Source organism: Carcharhinus amblyrhynchos, chromosome 3, assembly GCF_965287045.1.
Source record: "Carcharhinus amblyrhynchos chromosome 3, sCarAmb.v2.hapA, whole genome shotgun sequence".
NCBI classification, from domain to species: Eukaryota; Metazoa; Chordata; class Chondrichthyes; order Carcharhiniformes; family Carcharhinidae; genus Carcharhinus; species Carcharhinus amblyrhynchos.
The window spans coordinates 137,244,012-137,262,790 of record NC_137326.1 but is presented as its reverse complement, the minus strand read 5'-3'; the positions used below and the strand labels follow the sequence as shown (position 1 = coordinate 137,262,790).

Genomic DNA, 18,779 nt, shown 5'->3' with positions numbered 1-18,779 from the left:
ACAGGTTCGCAGAGTTTCGGATGAGCTCAAGTTTACTGTAGCTAACAAGTGGAAAGTGGATCAGGAGAGAACTGAGACTCTTGTACTTTAATTCAATCAAAGTGTTGAATTTAGGGGGCCTGCAAATTTGGCAATAGAAGTGGGGTCATCGAAAATGCCAGTGCCTGGCGATGTGCCAACTGCAAATAATCCTGCCGTTGGCAATATTCACCAGGCAGGAGGATAATGGGACACAAATCCTGCTCCCCTTCCTGTTGAGGCTAAAAGGGTCAAGTAAAATATTCAGTTAACTTCCTTATATTTAAGTGATGTAAACAGAAGGGAAGTAGTGTGCCTTTTTTGAAAAAGGTAGGATAGTTTATTATTAGTGTTAAGATTTATTACTTAATAGGTAGGGAAGTGGCAGGGCATCTCCATCCTCGAGTGCACATCCTGCAATATGTGGGAACCTCACGCTATTGCCCATGTTTTGGATAGCTGTATATGCAAAAAAATGTCGTCAGGTGCAGCAGCTCAAACTCCAGCTTTCAGAGCTGGAGCAGCAACTGGCATCTCTACGGCATATTCATGAGCGCTTTCTGGATAGCAATTTTATAAAAGTGGTCATCCTACAGCTTGTACCCCTGATGGGCTGAATGGCCTTCTGTGTTCAATGATTCTATTTGATTCGAGGGTACCAAGAGCTTGGTACAAAGTCTCCAGTTTCTGCTTTCCCCCAAGTAGAATTGAACCAAGAACTCAAAAGGACCGAAGATGTTTCTGGAAAGCCTGGGTGAATGGGCCAATCCTGCAATGTAAACACAGTTTACAGGAGGGCTGAGAGGAAAAGCACTCAATGTTTTCAAACATAAGCAAAAGAGAAAAGGGAACAGAAAGATATGTTGAAATGAGGTTGATACAGGAGGAGAGCTGCACAGATGAGTGGGGCTAAATGGTCTGTTTCGGAGCTGCATGTTTTGTACGATGTTTTCTGTGGTGTAAATGCTATATAACGCTACATAAATAATGAAATTCTGTTCACTAAAAGTTGAGTGGAATGATAGATCTCCCCTGAGCTCCAGGAGGTAATGGATCCTGGATCAAGAGTTTGACCAAGAGCAACCAATTGATTCTCAGCAAGGGGGCAGCAGCGTACAAGAGTGTAAGTGTCTTGTTCATCAGCTTCCAAACAAACCACCACCACCAATCATTTCACCTCTTAACGCACGGGGCGCGATCTTACTACCTGTTCACGCTCCCACTGCGACGAGGAGAATTTGGTGGCCAGCGGGATGGGAAAATCCCACCGGTGTGAGCGGTGGGAAGGTTCCGGCCACCGTGCTTCATTCCACTGTATCCAAAACCAAATAGGGACAGCCATGTTGAAGAGGGGGGCTTGCAGTTAAGAGTTAAAATCAGCTCATGACGGTCTCGTTGTCAGAGGGAGCGGGGTTGGGGGTGGGGAGGAATTAAACAGCACGTGCCTGGCTCTGTTGGGGGTTAGTTGAGAGCAACGATCAGTGTCCAATTCCAACTCTCTTCCTCCATCCAGCGGTGCACTGAGCTTTACGGATGTGGGCTGGGATTCTCCGATCCTCACTGCCAGCCAGGACAGAGAATCTGGCACTCAGCCAAATCCCCGTTAACAGCCGTGGGACTGGAGAATGTGAGCCACGGGCGAGGCTGGAGAATTACTTTTGCGCTCACCCTTCGGCTTAAATTATATTCAGGGAAAGAAGAAATGGGTGACCCCAATCTAATGGGGCACACTTTTGTCTGTTTCCATGGCGAGTAAGTTCTGGAAATTTTATTGGGATCTCTTTAATCTTCGCTGTTTCAAGAGGGATGGACCCAGCTTCACCAGCCTCTCCGCATTAACTGGACTCCCCCATCCCCGGTACCGTGTTAGTCAGTCTCTACATCACCTCCAAACGTCATCAGGGCCCTCTAGCTCGAGAGGCACCACTCCACACCAAGCACAGAGGACCGGGAATCTCTCCCACTTTTACATTGAGTGTTTGGAAGGATTTACAAGTTGAGCTGTCTGACTGCACTATCAACGCACCTCCCTTGATCATCAAGTCCGCGGTTGGGACTCGAACTTCTGGCTACCCCCTGCCTCACAAGTCCTCATAACTGATTGGTGTAACCTATCTGAAACCTCTAGAAGGCACCGGTTAGGCCCTAGATGGCGAACCGTTCTGGGCACCAAGCTTTAAGACGGGTATTTGGAAATGATGTAGTACTGGGCATGAGGGAGCCCGGTTAATGTGGAGAGACTGGTGAAGCTGGGGCTATCCCTCTGGAAACAGCGAAGATTAAAGTGATCCCAATAATATAATCGGCAAGATGATGAAGCTGGATAGAGTAATCTATTCCAGGAGACAGCATGATGGCTGACAGAGGTCAGCACCGCTGCCTCACAGCACCAAGGACCCTGCTTCAATTCCTGATTTGGGTCACTGTCTGCGTGGAGCATGTTCTCCCCCATGTCTGCGTGGGTTTCCTCTGGGTGCTCCAGTTTCCTCCCACATTCCGAAAGACACGCTGGTTAGGTGCATTGACCCAAACAGGCGCCGGAGCGTGGCGACTAGGGGATTTTCACAGTAACTTCATTGCAGTGTTAATGTAAGCCTATTTGTGACGAATAAAATAAACTTTAACTTTAGGACGTGGCAGAGGTTCAGTACCCAGAGGACACAAATAAAAGAGAACCATTGCAAAGATTTAATATGATCCAGAACACACAAAATCAGATTCAATGGTAACCTTCAAAAGGGAACTGGATAAATATTTACAAAGGAAAGTGTAGGGCAGTGAGAATAATTGGATAACTCTTACAAAAGGGCCAGTACAGGGGTGGCACAGTGGGTTCGCACTGCTGCTTTCACAGCGCCAGGGACCCGGGTTCAATTCCCGGCTCAGGTCACCGTCTGTGTGGAGTTTGCACATTCTCCCCGTGTCTGCGTGGGTTTCCTCCAGGTGCTCTGGTTTCCTCCCACACTCCAAAGATCTGTAGATGAGGTGGATTGGCCATGGTGAATGCGTGGGGAGGCGGGGAAGAGGAGGGAAAGGGGGGGGGGGGGGGGGGGGGGGAGAGGAGGGGGACGAGGGGGGGGAGTGGGGAGGGCCTTGATGGGATGCTCCTTCAGACAGACAGTCTTTTACAGACTGAAACTGCTTCTTTCTGCACCGTAAGGATTCTATGATGCTAGGGTGCAGGAATGATGGATGAAATGGCTTCCTCCTGTGCAGGTTATAGGAAGCGAGTTAGGTGGATGGTTGAATGTTCTCAGGGTTAAATGGATCAGAGTCTTTGCCTGTGTTCCCAGTGTCGCTTCCACTAGAAGACTTAGTGAAAACAATGAGGACACAAGCTTTGTTTATTCCTGCACACGAGCCACAGGCTTCCCCTGCTCTGGTCCTGGCTGACTCAGCTGGTCACTTCACACATTCACATTTCGGACTGAGACAGGAAGCAGCCATTCGTTCCCTTCCTGTCAACGCAGCCCCATTGAAAACTACAAAACACCTTCCCAAACAAAAGATAATGTTTCTGTCAAATCCCAAGCCCAGCACCTCACCCCAACACTCAACTCCTTCCGTGTCACTGGGGTTAAGAGCGCTGGGAAGTGTTCAAACACTCCAATAGGAATACAGGAAATAGCAACAGGAGTAGGCCATTCGGCCCATTGAGCCTGCTCTGCCGTCCAAACAGATGATGGCTTATCATTCACCTCAACACACTTTTCCCCCACCGCCTCCATATCCCTTGATGTCATCAGTACCCAGAGATCTACCAATGTCCATCTTGAAGATGCTCAATGATGGAGCTTCCACTGCCTTCCGGGACAGAGAGCTCCGAAGATTCACCGCGAGTCTGACTGCTCCCCGCCAACACCATTACCTCCTCCAATCTCTGTCGCTGCTCCCTCTGCTCCTCGATGCGCTTCTGCCGTTCGGCCAGCAGTTGGCGCTTGTGCTCCTCGTTCTCCCGCTGCTGCTGCTCCTGGAGTTGTTGCCTTTTGATGGCCTCTGACCTTTCCTTATTGGCCAATTGGAGCCGCAGGAAATCCCGGCGAAGGGTCGACTCTCCGGGCAGGTTTACAATGGAGCTGCGGGGTGAGGCGGGTGGGGGTGGAGGAGAAATGCAAGAGTTAAATCTGGAGCTATCAGTGGAGCTGAAAGCAGAGAACCCCAGCGTCACAGAATATTGTAGCTGGTTTGTGTTTGGGGGTGAAGATCAGAACTGAACTACATGTTCCCTGACCTCAGTGACAGGAACATTCTATAGAACTTGCGTCGCGTTACAATAGGAAAGAATTAGATCTCTACATCCCTGCTTACGAACACCAGATCCCAAAGCTCCTTCCAACAAATGAAACACTTTCTGCAAACTAGTCACTGTTGTAATGGAGAAACAACATTAGCCAAATCTGTGCACAGCAAGATCCCACAGATTGTCATGCAGTAAATGACGAGATCATCAGTTTCAATGATATGTCTGTAACATAGGGAGAGGATGATATTCACAGAGTTTAGGAGTGAGAGGGGCATCTCAGAAACTTATAAAATTCTAACTGGGTTAGACTGGACAGATTCAGAAAGAATGTTCCCAATGGTGGGGGAGTCCTGAACTAGGGGTCATAGTTTGAGGATAAGGGGTAAACCTTTTAGAACTGAGGGGAGGAGAAATTCCTTCACCCAGAGGGTGGTGAATGTGTGGAATTCATTCCCACAGAATGAGGCCAAAACATTGTGTGATTTCAAGAAGAAATTAGATACAGCTCTTGGGGCTAAAGGGATCAAGGGATATGAGGGACAGGGGGAATCAGGATATTGAATTCGATGATCCGTTATGATCAAGATGAATGGCAGAGCAGGCTCGAAGGGCCAAATGGCCTACTCCTGCTCCTAGTTCCTAATCAAAGGACGAACATTAGCCCCAAGACATTGGGGAGAACTCTAGCACTCTTCCTCAACATACTGGCCATGGAACCTTTTATATTCACCCAAAGGGAATGAAAGGGCCTTGCTTGCATGTTTCATCTGAAACAAGGCACCTCTGGCAGTGCAGCACTCCCTCAGTACCACACTCTGTGTCATCTTAGGTTACTGGCTCAGGTCTTGTAGACGGAAATTAAACCCTCATTCTGACCCAGGTAAAAATGCATCACCCATTGAGCCTCCAAAAGGCCATGCACGTTTTTTAACAGAAATTCAAGGAGACAGACTCAAAGAAAGACAAACCCTCCAATTCCTGGTGTTCACTTCTTCCTCGCTTACCTTGGCTCTCCGAATTCATGGTCCTCCTCCTCTTCCTCGCTCCCACTGTATTCATATTCTGTCTCATCTGAGGTAATTAGATAAGATCATACATTATGTTAGTTCATCAAGGCTCCTTCAACAGAAACTTCCAAATCTATTGCCTCTACCATCGAGAAGGACAAAAGCAGCAGATACCTGGCAACACCACCACTTGGAGATTCCCCTCCAAATCACTCACCAACCTGACTCGGAAATATATCACCTTTCCTTCACTATCACTGGGTCAAAATCCTGGATCTCCCTCCCTAACAGCACTGTGGGTGCACCTACACCACATGGACTGCAATAGTTTAAGAAGACAGCTCACCACCACCTTCTCAAGGGCAGTTAGGGATAGACAAGAAATGCTGGTCTAGCCAGCAACACCCACATCCCACGAAAAAAAAGCAACATTTTGCATTTATGTAGCATCTTTTACACAGTTCAATATTCCCAGGTGCATCCAGAGCATCATCATTAAGGTTTGACACTGAGGCACATAAAGAATGAATAAAAAGGTTTGTTTTAAAGGAACAAGGGGAGAGAAGTGGATATAGGCCAAGTGGTTTCAGAATAGCTTTCCAGAGTTTAGACAGCTAAAGGCATCGCTGCCAAACGGTGGAGTCAGGAAAAAGTGAGACAAAAGGCCAGGATTAAAGATGATCAGATATGTTTGGGGTCGTAGGGGCTGGAGCAAGTCAGAGAGATAGGGAGGGGTGTAGAAGGTGGAGGAGATTATAAACATAGGAAGGGGATGTAGCGGCTGGAGGAGGTTACAAAGATAGGGAGGGGGTTTAGGTGCTGGAGGATATTACAGAGATAGGGAGGAATGTAGGGGCTGGAGGAGGTTATAGAGATAGGGAGGGGTATAGTGGCTGGAGGAGGTTAAGGAGGTAGCGAGAGGATGTAGGTGCTCAAAGAGGTTTCAGAGGTAGGGAAAAATGTAATGGCTGGAGGAAGTTACAAAATTTGGGAGGGGGGTAGGTGCTGGAGGAGATTACAGAGACAGGGAGGGGTGTAGGGGCTGGAAGAGGTTGTAGTGGCTGGATGAGGTTGCAGAGATGGTCAAGCGTGTAGGGACTAGAGGAGGTTATAGATCGGGAGGAGTGCAGAAACTAAAGGAGGTTACAGAAGTAGGGAGTAGTGTCGGCGCTGGAGGACAGATAGGGAGCTGTGTGGAATCTGGGAAAGTTTTGAATATGAGAATGAGGACTTAGAAGAATAGAGACATTGCTAGTTTTAGATATACACTGGGAATAGACAGATATTTGGTACAAAATAGACTAAAGAATAAACTCGTCTTGCTGATATCACATTACTGGAAACTGCTTCAAGTTTAGTTTGGACTGTTTTTTCTGAGACAACGAGAGCTGTAGTACGCCTGGCCTTGCTCAGATCAGACCTCTGCAATATTGGGAAAGTAGGTGGTTATTTAAAAGAATAAAAAACATACAAAAGCTGGCTAAGATTTTCATGAACCTTCTTTAAGATGCTTGCTAAAATGTGAATGTTCATTATTAGTGTGTTAATGTAGAATCAAAGTGACATTCGAGAATAAGCCTATAGCCTGGTACAGAACTCAACCACTTAAACCAAATAGCCATTTTATACAATTCACCGCCAGGCCTCGATGTACAACGGAAATTAATGGTCACAGGTACAAACAAACAGAGCAGCTCCCAAAGTTAGTGCAAGATGAGACAGGAAGGATTTATAAAAGTCGTCCTGGGGAACAGCCTAAGGTGCGATGAGGAAAGATGATCCAAGGGCCCCATTGATCCAGGAATATCTGCAAAACCTCCAGAATCTCCTGGATAACATTCAAGGTGGGTTTTTAGCTCATGGTTTAGACAAAGAACATTTTATTGGGAATTTCAGAATAAAATAGATTCACGGTAACAAGTTTGGGTACCGGGAGATACGGGAAGATGTGAGACACTGAGGGGAGAAGAGAAAGAACAAAAGAGCTGTATGATTGAGCTGGCCATTCTGCCCATTCTATATCAGCACTCCACTGGCCACATGTTTCTGTTGAGCAACTATTGTGTATATACCGTCTTAAGCTCGGATGAAACTCTCTATCCCAACAAATCAATTAGATAGTTGACAACATCAACAAATTGGAATAGAGTCAATGGTTACAGCCCAGCAGGACAGCAACAGCTGAATGGACCTTGTGTGAATTACGATACGGACAATGGTTTTAGCATAAAGCCAAGAGGTGGAAGGTGGGGGCTGATCTGGAAAGCATTGAAATGGTCGATACACAATTCCCAAACCACCCAGGGGCACCTTCCTTCCATCACAATCGAAGCACACATGACGGAAACAAACAATCGGATCTCCAGTAACGGCTGTGCCAAAGCTTCACCTACCTTTCTCTCCCCTCTTCTTCTTGGTGCGGTCAATGTGGTCCTTGAGTTGGATGCGGACTTGCCTCTCGTTGAGTTGGTCCCTGATGAAGGGATGTTTCAGCAGCTGGTCAGTAGCTGGCCTTTGCCCGTGGTTCTTCACCAAACAGCCCTCGATAAAAGACACAAACTTCTTTGACCTGGGGGAGAGTTAGGGAGAGCGTCAAAGAGACAGAAACATGGTGAGAACCCGAGAGTCTAACCAGGTGACAATGTCAACACAGCTTGCATACAACTCAATGCATTTCCCTTTTTAAAATTTATTTTTAATTTTTAAAGTCTATTTTATTAGTGTCACAAGTAGGCTTACATTAACACTGCAATGAAGTTATTGTGAAAATCCCCTGGCCGCCACACTCCGGCACCTGTTTGGTACACTGGTGGGAGAATTTAGCATGGCCAGTCCACTTAACCAACACATCTTTCAGACTGCGAGGAGGAAACCGGAGCACCCGGAGGAAACCCACGCAGATACGGGGAGAATGTGCAGGCCCCGCATACACAGTGACCCAAGTCAGGAATCGAACCTGGGTTCCTGACGCTGTGAGGTAGCAATGTTAAACACTGTGCCACCCCTGGCACTAGGTCATAGGTGGAGGAGGTCCCTGTGATCTGTTCAAATGTCTACCTTGCCTGGCCTATAGTTTCATCCTTCACCACATTCGATAAATTCTCTCGATAGGTCCACTCAATTCTTCCCAAAATCTTGAAACGTTCAATGATAAATCCTCTTTTCACAGACAATAGAACCAACTTGCACCAATCCGACAGCACAGAAACATGCCAGGTGGTCTACCCTCTTCCACACACTTCACCGCCCAGGAACATAGATAAACCCAAAGAAAGGAATGGAGACTGTCTCTCCACAAATCTCTATTCCATTTATCTCAACCACTCCCTGGGTAAAGAGATTTCTCCCCAATTACCGACTGGATTTATTAGCCATGATCTTAATTTATCTTTGCAAGTTTTGAACACCTCCACAAATGGAACATCTTCCCTATGTCAACTCTTGTCAGTCCCCTGGGAATGTTCAAATCTCCCATCATTTCACCTTTTCAATGTCCCCTTTTCCAGAGAAAGGATGTCTATTCAATCTATCTGAATAGTTATAACCTCTTAGTTCTGGCATCACCCTTTACAAACCTTTTTTGCACCTTCTCCATATTATTATAACATGGAGACAGAACCATTCACTTCAAGTATCACCACGTTTAACATAACTTCTCTATTTTTCCAACTCTATCGCTAAAGAGAGAATCTTGCTTCTGCACTTGCTTTTTAATCTGTTTTGTGAATCTGTGCTGTTGGATCTCTCCTCTCCTCTGTACACACACATTATTTACCAAGCACTCAGAAGTTTCCTCATTATTCTGATCAAAAGCCACCACCTCACATTTGTCAACACTCATTCTGCAAGTTTATTGCTGCCTTCCAAAATTCTTCGATATTCACTACAACTTTCTTTATTCTTTTTATTTTTCTAGTTCTTATCATCCCCCACAGTTCTGCTGTTTGCCATAAACTTCAAAATTCCACTTTCAGTCAAAAATCTTTAAGTAAATGGAAAAAAAACAGTATTCCCAACACCAATCCACATGGCATAGGTGGCACAGTGGGTTAGCACTGCTGCCTCACAGCGCCAGGGACCCGGGTTCAATTCCCAACTTGGGTCACTGTCTGTGTGGAATTTGCACATTCTCCCCATGTCTGCATGGGTTTCCTCCCACTGTCCAAAGACATGCTAGTTAGGTGAATTGGCTGTGCTAAATTCTCCCTCAGTGTACCCGAACAGGCGCTGGAGCATGGCGACTTGGGGATTTTCACAGTAACTTCACTGCAGTGTTAATGTAAGCCGACTTGTGATTAATAAATAAACTTTAATCCCAGTGGAAGTCACTTCCCACCCTTTCAAATACCTGAGTAACTATGCTTAAATCCTATTTGCTGTTTTCTGCTTTATAGATTCCTTCCTTATCCTTTCTCTGGTAACTGATTGAATTTTTAAAATTCATTCATGGGATTTGAGCATCAAATGGGCCAACACTTAGTTTCCAAGCCTGGAGGTTATCCATTGCATCTGAACATGGACTGCTTCTGAGGAGTGGCGAATGGTGCTGAACATGGTGCGATCATCGGCAAACATCCCCACCTCTGACCTTACGACGGAGGGAAGGTCATTGATGAAGCAGCTGAAGATGGTTGGGGCTAGGACACTAACCCAGAGGAAGCTGGATAATGATAGAGGCTGCCTCAATGAAGGTATTCAATGGGGAATTAGAGTGTTATCTGAAAAGGAAGAGTGTGCAGGATTAAGGGGAGAAGGAGGGGAAAGACATTGAGTGATCTGCTCATTCTGAGAGTCGGTGAACATGATGGGCCAAATGGCCACCTCCTGTACTGTAATAATTCTGTGATTTCTCTCAGGTTCTGGAGCTTGATAAGCGCGAGGGATTTTGTGTTTGAAGTCGTGATTATCGAGATTTGTTGTTGAAAGTGCTTGACAAGGTTACTCATAAGGCAACTAACTGCATTGCAGTGTTAATGCAAACCTACTTGTGACTAATAAATAAACAACTCGCTACAAAACTCTGGACAGATGGTTCAAGAGGAAGTGAAGAGCCCTCAGGTTCGACAGATTGTGAGGGGATCTGAATGAGATCGTTCGTTACGTTTCAGTAGGGTAGACAAGAAGTTATTCCTGTTGGGAGGGAGCGGAATCTTCTTCGAGCCAGTCCATTCCGAAACACAGTGAGGGGGCAGGATGTGCAAGATTAAAGGATAATTCTTTATACAAAAGATAGCGGCAATCTGGAACTCTCCCCTGCAGAGGTTATGGAGGCTGGGGGACAGTTGAGCATTATAGACCGAGTGCAATCTATTTTTGTTGGTGAACATATGGGTAAATGAATTTGCTGTATGAATGGCAAAATGCTCATCACTATTTGGCAGACAGATCCTATCGTCACCTCAGAGAATGGCAACATAGAAACAGGCCGTTCAGCCCATTCAAACATGCTCCACTTCAGCTTCCTCCCACCTTTTCTCATCCAAGTCCAATCATAACCTCTCTTCTCCCTCAAAAATCATAGAATTTCTACAGTGCAGAGGGAGGCCATTTGGCCCATTGGTCCCGACCACAATCCTACACAGGCCCTATCCCCATAACATCATGTATTTAGCCTACCTAGACTCCCTGACGCTAAGGGGCAATTTAGCATGGCCAACGTACCTAACCAGCACACTTTTGGACTTGGGGAGGAAACCGAAGCACCCGGAGGAAACCCACGCAGACACGGGGAGAATGTGCAAACTCCACACAGGCAGTGACTCAAGCTGGGAATCGAACCTGGGTCCCTGGCGCTGTGAGGCAGCAGTGCTAACCGCTGTGCTACCCGCCCCTCATAAATTCTTAGCTAATTTCCGTTTAAATCTATCTCTGCTACTTGCTTCAGTTATCCCCTGTAGGAGCTGGTTCCAAATTCTCATCACCCTCAGTTTCTTCTGAGTTCCCTATTGGATTTCCTGGTGAGTCTTTTATACTGATTGCCTCTATTTATGCTTTTACACCCCCCCACCCCCCCAGAGGAAACATTCTCTCTGAATCAACTCCGTCACAATCTTTCACGCAGTTTTAAAGATCTCTATCAGGTCACCTCTCAGCCTTCCTTTCCTCAGAGGACCAACCCAATCTGACAACTGCATCCCGGTGATTACCTCTACACGTTTCTGGTATTATCATCATTGCAAATCTTCCTGACACTTTCCCCAGTGCCTCTTTATCCTTTTACAACAGGACAATGATAAAACGTGCGCAGTCACACACTGTCAGCGGACACTCAGCCCTGCAATACTCACCATTTCTTCGACTTTAGTCGAGGTGGTGGGTTCCTTGGGATGAGAAAGAGTGCTCTCATCGGGTGCATGTCACACAGCGCTAGATAAAGATAGAGAGTGCGTGACTGAGGGAGAACAAGAGGAATCGAGACAATGGGTGGGATTCTCCCCAAAAAAATTCTAAGTGTCGAACTCGCATGAAAACTGGAGTAATTCACGTTGGTTTTTTTTTTCTCAGTGGGAGTTCAGAGGAGAATCTCCATCACTCTGTGCACTGCAGAGGCCAGTGTGAATATCACTAAAAACTGAGCGGGGGGGCTACCCCCACTGGCGAGGCTGAACTCAGTGCCGAGTGGGTCACTGTGCAGGCGCCAACTTGTCAGCTCGGAGGTCAGCGCATGTGCAGTGGTCCCGCACTGCCGACCTCTCGATTGCTGGTCAGACCCACGACCCCCGCAATACTGGCTCTCCGCCAGCCCGATCGCTGGCCCCCCCAACCATTCCTGGGTTAGTCTCTACACCCCCCCCCCAACTCCCAGCCCGCCACGATCTCCAGCCCCCCTCCCCAACTCCGACAACACCACCGCTCCCCCCCCTCAATCTCCCGCAGTGCCGACACCCCCAGCGGTGACACTGCACCCCCTGCTTCCCTTATCAAGCCTGATGCAGAGTGGCAGCGGGACCCCCCCCCGACCCTCCAATCACAATGAAATTACATCAAAACGAGCAGGTCTTTGCACCTCCCTGCCGATTTCCAGCACGGGGTAAACACCACTGGAGATCCAGAGCTGGGAGACACAAGCGGGGCGCGACACGAGAATCTCCCGACCCGTCGCATTAATAAATTAGGGTAGCGGGATAGCAGAATCGTGGCCAATTTAAAAGGGGGAAAACCAGACTCGGGCAAAATAAAAGAAACAGAATATAATTGACCAATTCCTACAGAGGGGAAAAGGTACAAAGCTGAGACTTACGTGGAGCTCCTTCTGCCATTTCCATAGCCGTGATCCCCAAAGACCACAAATCACTCTGTTAAGAACATAAGAACATAATAAGAACATAAGAAATAGGAGCAGGAGTAGGCCATCTAGCCCTTCAAGCCTGCCCCGCCATTCAATAAGATCATGGCTGATCTGAAGTGGATCAGTTCCACTTTCCCGCTTTCTCCCCATAACCCTTAATTCCCTTGTCTATCAGAAACCTATCTACCCGTGACTTAAATATATTCAGCGAGGCAGCCTCCACCACTTCAACGGGCAGAGAATTCCAGAGACTCACCACCCTCAAGTTCCTCCTCAACTCCGTTCTAAACTGCCTCCCTCCCCTCTTATTTTGAGGCTGTGCCCCCTAGTTCTGTTATCTGTCAACACAGATGGAGGCAGCGTAAAACGACAGGGAGCTTAACACAAAAACTCTCTCCGGCAAAATAATTCTCCTGCAGAGAGGGAGAGGTAAAGAGAGAGATTGCACGCTACTCGTTCAATAGAATCAAAGGCAGTGACCAAGATTTTCCAGACTTTCCCAGCAATGGGATTTTCTAATCCTGCCGACAGTTGTCCCCTGCTGCGGGTTCCCTGGTGGAGGAGGGTGCAAAATACAGCAAACTCATTGACAGCAGCAGGACTGGATGATCCCGTCGCCAGCCAATGGAGGGTCATCGCTACTGCTGCGAGTGGTGAGGTGGGGTCCACCCAGAGCTTGTATTTCCCTCGGGATATTTCCGCTGATTGATGTTCCATGTAAGAATGTGGAACACCCTAAAACAGGCTCTATTTTTTAAATTCATTCACTTTTATTGCCCATTCTTAATTACCCCTTTAGAAGTTGGTGGTGAGCTGCCTTCCTGAACCGCTGCAGTCCGTGTGGTGTAGGGACACCCACAGTGCTGCTAGGGAGGGACTTCCAGGATTTTGACCATGCGACAGTGAAGAAACAGCGCTATGTTTCCAAGTCAGGACAGTGAGTGACCGGCAGGGGAACCTCCAGGTGATGATGTTCTCCTAGATGGGAATGGATGTAGGTTCGTAAGGCACTATTGAACAACCTTGGTGAGCTGGTGCTGTGCATCTTGTAGATGTTACACACAACTGCGACTGTTGTTGGTGGCGGAGAGATTGAATGTTTATGGAAGGGGTAGCAATCCAGCAGGCTGCTTTATCCTGGATGGTGCCGAGCTTTGTGGGTGTTATTGCAGCTGCACCCATCCAGGAAAGTGGAGAGTATTCCATCACACTCCTGACTTGTGCCTTGTAGATGTTGGACAGGCTCTGGTCAATCAGGAGGTGAGTTACACACCACAGGGTTTCTAGCCTCTGACCTGCTCTGGTAGCCACAGTAATTATATGGCTAGTCCAGTTCAGTTTTTGGTCAAAGTTTACCCCCAGGATAGTGGGGGATTCAGCGATGGTAACACCACTGAATGTCAAGGGGCACTGGGGGATTTTCTCTTGTGGGAGACGGTTATTATTTGTGTGATGTGAATGTTACTTGTCAACCTGAGCTTGGATTATTGTCCAGGGCTTGCTGCATTGGGACACAGACTCCTCACTATCTGAGGATTTTATCGGTCTGTGGTTTCACATAACTAATTCCAAATTCAATTCAGGTCTTTCCTGCTTCTCTGCAGCCAATGCAAGTGTTTTCCAAAGGAGTTGAGGTGACAAAAGGTCAGGGTCAAACACAAACCAATACATTCAGCAGTGTGTTAACACCAGGAACATTAACAATGAAAATGGGTCATTTAAAAAAAATAAGCCCAACTAGTTGACAATGTTTAACGGGAAGGAAACATGCTGCCTTTGCACACAGTCTCATTGTAAAACCAATTACAATCGCACGTACTCTGAATGGTTAAATCTTACTCTCAAATTCACTTCTATTTATGGAAGCTCATCACAATCCTCAGAGCATTTTGGATTTGATTTATTGTTACATGTATTAACATACAGTGAAAAGTATTGTTTCTTGAGGACTATACTGACAAAGCATACCATTCATAGAGAAGGAAAGGAGAGAGTGCAGAATGTAGTGTTACAGTCAGAGCTAGGGTGCAAAAACAAAATCAACTTAATATGAGCCAGGCCCATTCAAAAGTCTGACAGCAGCAGGGAAGGAGTTGTTCTTGAGTCAGTTGGTACGTGACCTCAGGCTTTTGTATCCTCTTCCCCGATGGAAGAAATTAGAAGAGAGAATGTCTAGGGTGCGTGGGGTCCTTGATTATGCCGGCTGTTTGAAGTATAGATGATGTTGATGGATGGGAGGCTGGTTTGCGTGATGGACTGGGCTTTGTTCATGGTCCTTTGGAGTTTCTTGCAGTCTTGGGCAGAGCAGGATCCATATCATACTGTGATACAACCAGAAAGAGCGCTTTCTGTGGTTCAAAGAAGTTGGTGAGAGTCGTAGCGGACACGCCAAATTTCTTTAGTCTTCTGGGAAAGTAGAGGCATTGGTGGGCTTTCTTAACTATAGCATCAGCATGGAGAGACCAGGACAGGTTATTGATGATCTGGACACCTAAAAATTTGACCATTTCTACTTCCATTGATATAGACAGGGGCACGTTCTCCACTTGGCTTCCTGAAGTCAATGACAATCTCCTTCATTTTGTTGATACTGAGGGAATGATTATTGTTGCCGCACCAGTTCACCGGATTCTTCCTCTCATTCCTGTACTCTGTCTCGTCATTGATCGAGATCCGACCCACTATGGTGGTGTCATCAGCAAACTTGAAAACTGAGTTGGAGAGGAGTTTGATAGGTAGACAGTGATAGGTGTATAAGGTGTACAGTAGGGGGCACCGGTGTTGAGGGTGATCGAGGTGGTGTTGTTGCCCATCCTCACATCTATCAATGGACAATCAATGCCAGCCTTGCCAGTGATTGGTGACTCACTGCAGCCAATCACATTGTGCAGGGAGAGCATCTTATAAATAACAGACTCAACACTCACCTTAAAATCATAAGTGGCATCTGGGTTTTCATCACAAGCTATCACTTCAGGTGCCATCCAGTACGGCGTGCCAATGAATGTGTTCCTCCTCCCCACTGTACGATCCAGCTGCGCGCTCACCCCAAAGTCAACTGTGGGGAATCAAAACATACAGAGCATGGATGAATGTTCTTGACTAAGGGAGACATGCCAGTCGCTGTGAGGGCACTGCCAGGGGAAAGGGCAATCTCTTCCTCACTCCCTGCCTCCTCCTTTATCATCATGGTGGGTCTTGGATGAGGATGGTTGGGATTAGAGATTGTTGGATGCAAGGCTGTTGGCAAACTTTATCTTAAACCATGGAAATACCCAGCTAAGCTCGAGGCTCCGAATAGAACTCTCCCTCAGCTGAATCTGTTGTTCATGTGATCTTACAACACTGATGATGTAGACTGTCCATTTACATATTTAACTCTTTGTTTAGAAGGATGAGAGTGGGTCTTATTGAAACTAAAAGGCTACTGTGAGGCCTGGATAGAGTGGACGTGGAGAGGATATTTCCACTAGTAGGAAAAACTAGAACCAGAGAGCACAACCTCAGGCTAAAGGGACAATCCTTAAAACAGAGATAAGGAAGAATTTCTTGAGCCAGAGAGTGGGGAATCTGTGGAACTCTTTGCCGCAGAAGGCTGTGGAGGCCAGGTCACTGAGTGTCTTTGAGACAGAGATAGATAGGTTCTTGATTAATAAGGGGATCAGGGGTTATGGGGAAAAATACAGGAGAACGGGAATGAGAAAAATATCAGCCAGGATTGAATGGCAGAGCAGACTCAATGGGCCGCATGGCCTAATTCTGCTCCTGTGTCCAATGGTCTTGACACCACATTGGCAAGGCTTGCTCCAGTACTCTAAGATTTAACTCTAAGATTCTCTTAGAGTTAAAGATTAATCTCCAGCCCCAACCCCGGGGGCAAAAAACTGGAGCAATGTGAAAATAGTTTTCTTTAAAGTGTCAGAGATGGGAAAGAAGAGGCTGTTTGATTGACAGATAGGGAGTGTGCAATCTGATAAGCAGAACAGTCTGTCAGCTGATTGTGGGAAGGCGGGGTGTCACCAGGAGCAACGTGCTAAACAACCAATGGAGGGACTGTAAGAGTATGGGAGGAAATGCGATTGGAGGGATGACATCATGTGATGCAACTCCCAGGATTACAACCAGCGAGAGCTGGCAACTCCTGCTCTGCACGAACAAGCAATACGATGGTTACCGGGTACAGAGATGCCAGGGGCAAGAATAACACAAATTGAGGTTGTCGTGAGCAGCACTAATGGAAACTCAGTGGGATCTGCCTCCTCACTAACCCTGCTGATCAGTCCATTCTCCTGTCTGCCACTGGAGGTACACCTGGCTCTGTACAGATGTTACACTAAGTCTTGGAAATTTGGGGGTGAGAAACAAGCTAAAAGGCAGCGGGATCAATTGGAATTTTGAAGATTTGAGAGTAATGGATCGAGGTGAGTGGGACTGAGTGAATGGGCTGGACTGAAAAACAGAACGGGCAAACATTCTGGGAGAACAATCAAACTTATTCATTAAACTCACCCAACTTGACTTCAGCATTCTCTGTCAGCAAAACATTCTGCCCCTTGATATCACGATGAATGACCTTGTGCTGATGTAGGTGAGTTAGGCCCTAGAATCACAAAATGTAGCAGTCACGATATGTTCAGCAGGAAATTCAAGCTTTGGCAAAACCCAACAGGAGAGGGGTTAGCAGAAGCAATGAATTTGGAATATAAACTTACTATCAGTAAATGGTGGCCACGTAACTCCCAGATTGTTGGAAAAAACTCATTTGGTTTACTAATATCACTTAGTGAAGGAACTCCCCCATCCTCGCTGATCTGGGTACAGATGTGACCACAGATAGACAGCAATGTGGTTGATCCTGCCCTCTGAGGTCACTCAGATGTATCAAATCACAATGACAAACATATAATATTAAATAGGGGCAGGACTAGGCCACTCGACCCTTGAACCTGCTCCGGAATTCAATAAGATTGAGCTGATCTGTTTCTGTTTTGACGTTTCCACCTAACTCTGATTACCTGGCGTTCCCCCAACTAACAAGAATCCGTCTACTGCTGCCACAAAAATATTCCGTGACCCCACCTCCTCCTGAGGCAGAGTTCCAAAATCACACAAGCCTCAGCAAAAAAAACTCCTCATTTCAGTCCTAAAATGGTGACCCCCAATTTGAAAACAGTGCCCCCTAATCTGGACTCAGAGGAAATATCCTTTCCAAGCCCACCTTGTCAATACCATTCATAAACTTCAATCAGGTCACCCCTCACTCTTCTAAACTCCAGTGGGATCAAACCCAGTCTGTCCAACCTTCCCCTGTAAGACAACTTGCTAATTCCACATATCAATCCCGTAAACCTCCTCTGAACCTCCTCAATGTATTTATATCCTTCCTTAAATAAGGAAACCAAAACTACACAAAAGTATTTGAGATGTGGTCTCACCAACACCCTACATAACCGAAGCACAATGTCTTTATTTTTATATTCAATTCCTTTTGTAATAAATATAATTTTGCATTAGCCATCTTAATTTCTTGCTGTACCTGCAGAGCGTACAAAAGGGGGCATGACCTCAGAGTCAGAGGCAGGCAGTTCAGGGTTGATATCAGGAAACCCACACACAGAAAAATCTGGAACTCTGTCCCCAACCCCCTCCCACCTCCTCTCCCCAACCCCCTCCCACCTCCTCTCCCCAACCCCCTCCCACCTCCTCTCCCCAACCCCCTCCCACCTCCACACCCTTCCCAAGCCCACCTTGTCAATACAGTTCAATAAACTTCAATCAGGTCACCCCTCACTCTTCTAAACTCCAGTGGGATCAAGCCCAGTCTGTCCAACCTTCCCCTGTAAGACAACTTGCTTATTCCACGTAATCTCGTGAACCTCCTCTGAACCGGCCCCCCAGCTCCACCCCCACTTCTATCCCCTAACCCCCCCCCCCCCAATAACAATAAAAAGCTGTGGGGTCATCGGAAACTTTCAACGCATTGCCGAATAGACTCTTGTTAGGTAAAGGGTGGGTAGCACGATGGCAGTGGTTAGTGCCGCTGCCTCCCAATGCCAGGGACCCGGGTTCACTTCCGGTCTCAGGTGATTGTGCAAACCCACACATTCTCCCCGTGTCTGCGTGGGTTTCCTCCAGGAGTTCCGGTTTCCTCCCAAAGATGTGCAGGTTCGGTTGATTGGCTATGCTAAAATGTCCCTTTGTGTCAGGGGGATTAGTACTGTAA

General features: G+C 46.8%; 1 protein-coding gene across 2 annotated transcripts in view; it reads right to left on the bottom strand.

Annotated features, from left to right (window-relative positions):
• LOC145341169 (TRAF2 and NCK-interacting protein kinase-like) overlaps nucleotides 1-18,779 on the bottom strand; it is a 209,296-nt gene that overhangs the window by 84,140 nt on the left and 106,377 nt on the right. For both annotated transcript variants that reach the window (XM_080186088.1, XM_080186087.1), the window contains exons 6-12: nucleotides 17,066-17,156; nucleotides 15,484-15,614; nucleotides 12,509-12,563; nucleotides 11,556-11,634; nucleotides 7,662-7,837; nucleotides 5,266-5,332; nucleotides 3,887-4,094 (exon numbers count right to left, since the gene is read on the bottom strand). In XM_080186088.1, the coding sequence (XP_080042214.1) occupies nucleotides 3,887-4,094; nucleotides 5,266-5,332; nucleotides 7,662-7,837; nucleotides 11,556-11,634; nucleotides 12,509-12,563; nucleotides 15,484-15,614; nucleotides 17,066-17,156 (807 nt within the window). The remainder of the gene's footprint in view (nucleotides 1-3,886; nucleotides 4,095-5,265; nucleotides 5,333-7,661; nucleotides 7,838-11,555; nucleotides 11,635-12,508; nucleotides 12,564-15,483; nucleotides 15,615-17,065; nucleotides 17,157-18,779) is intronic.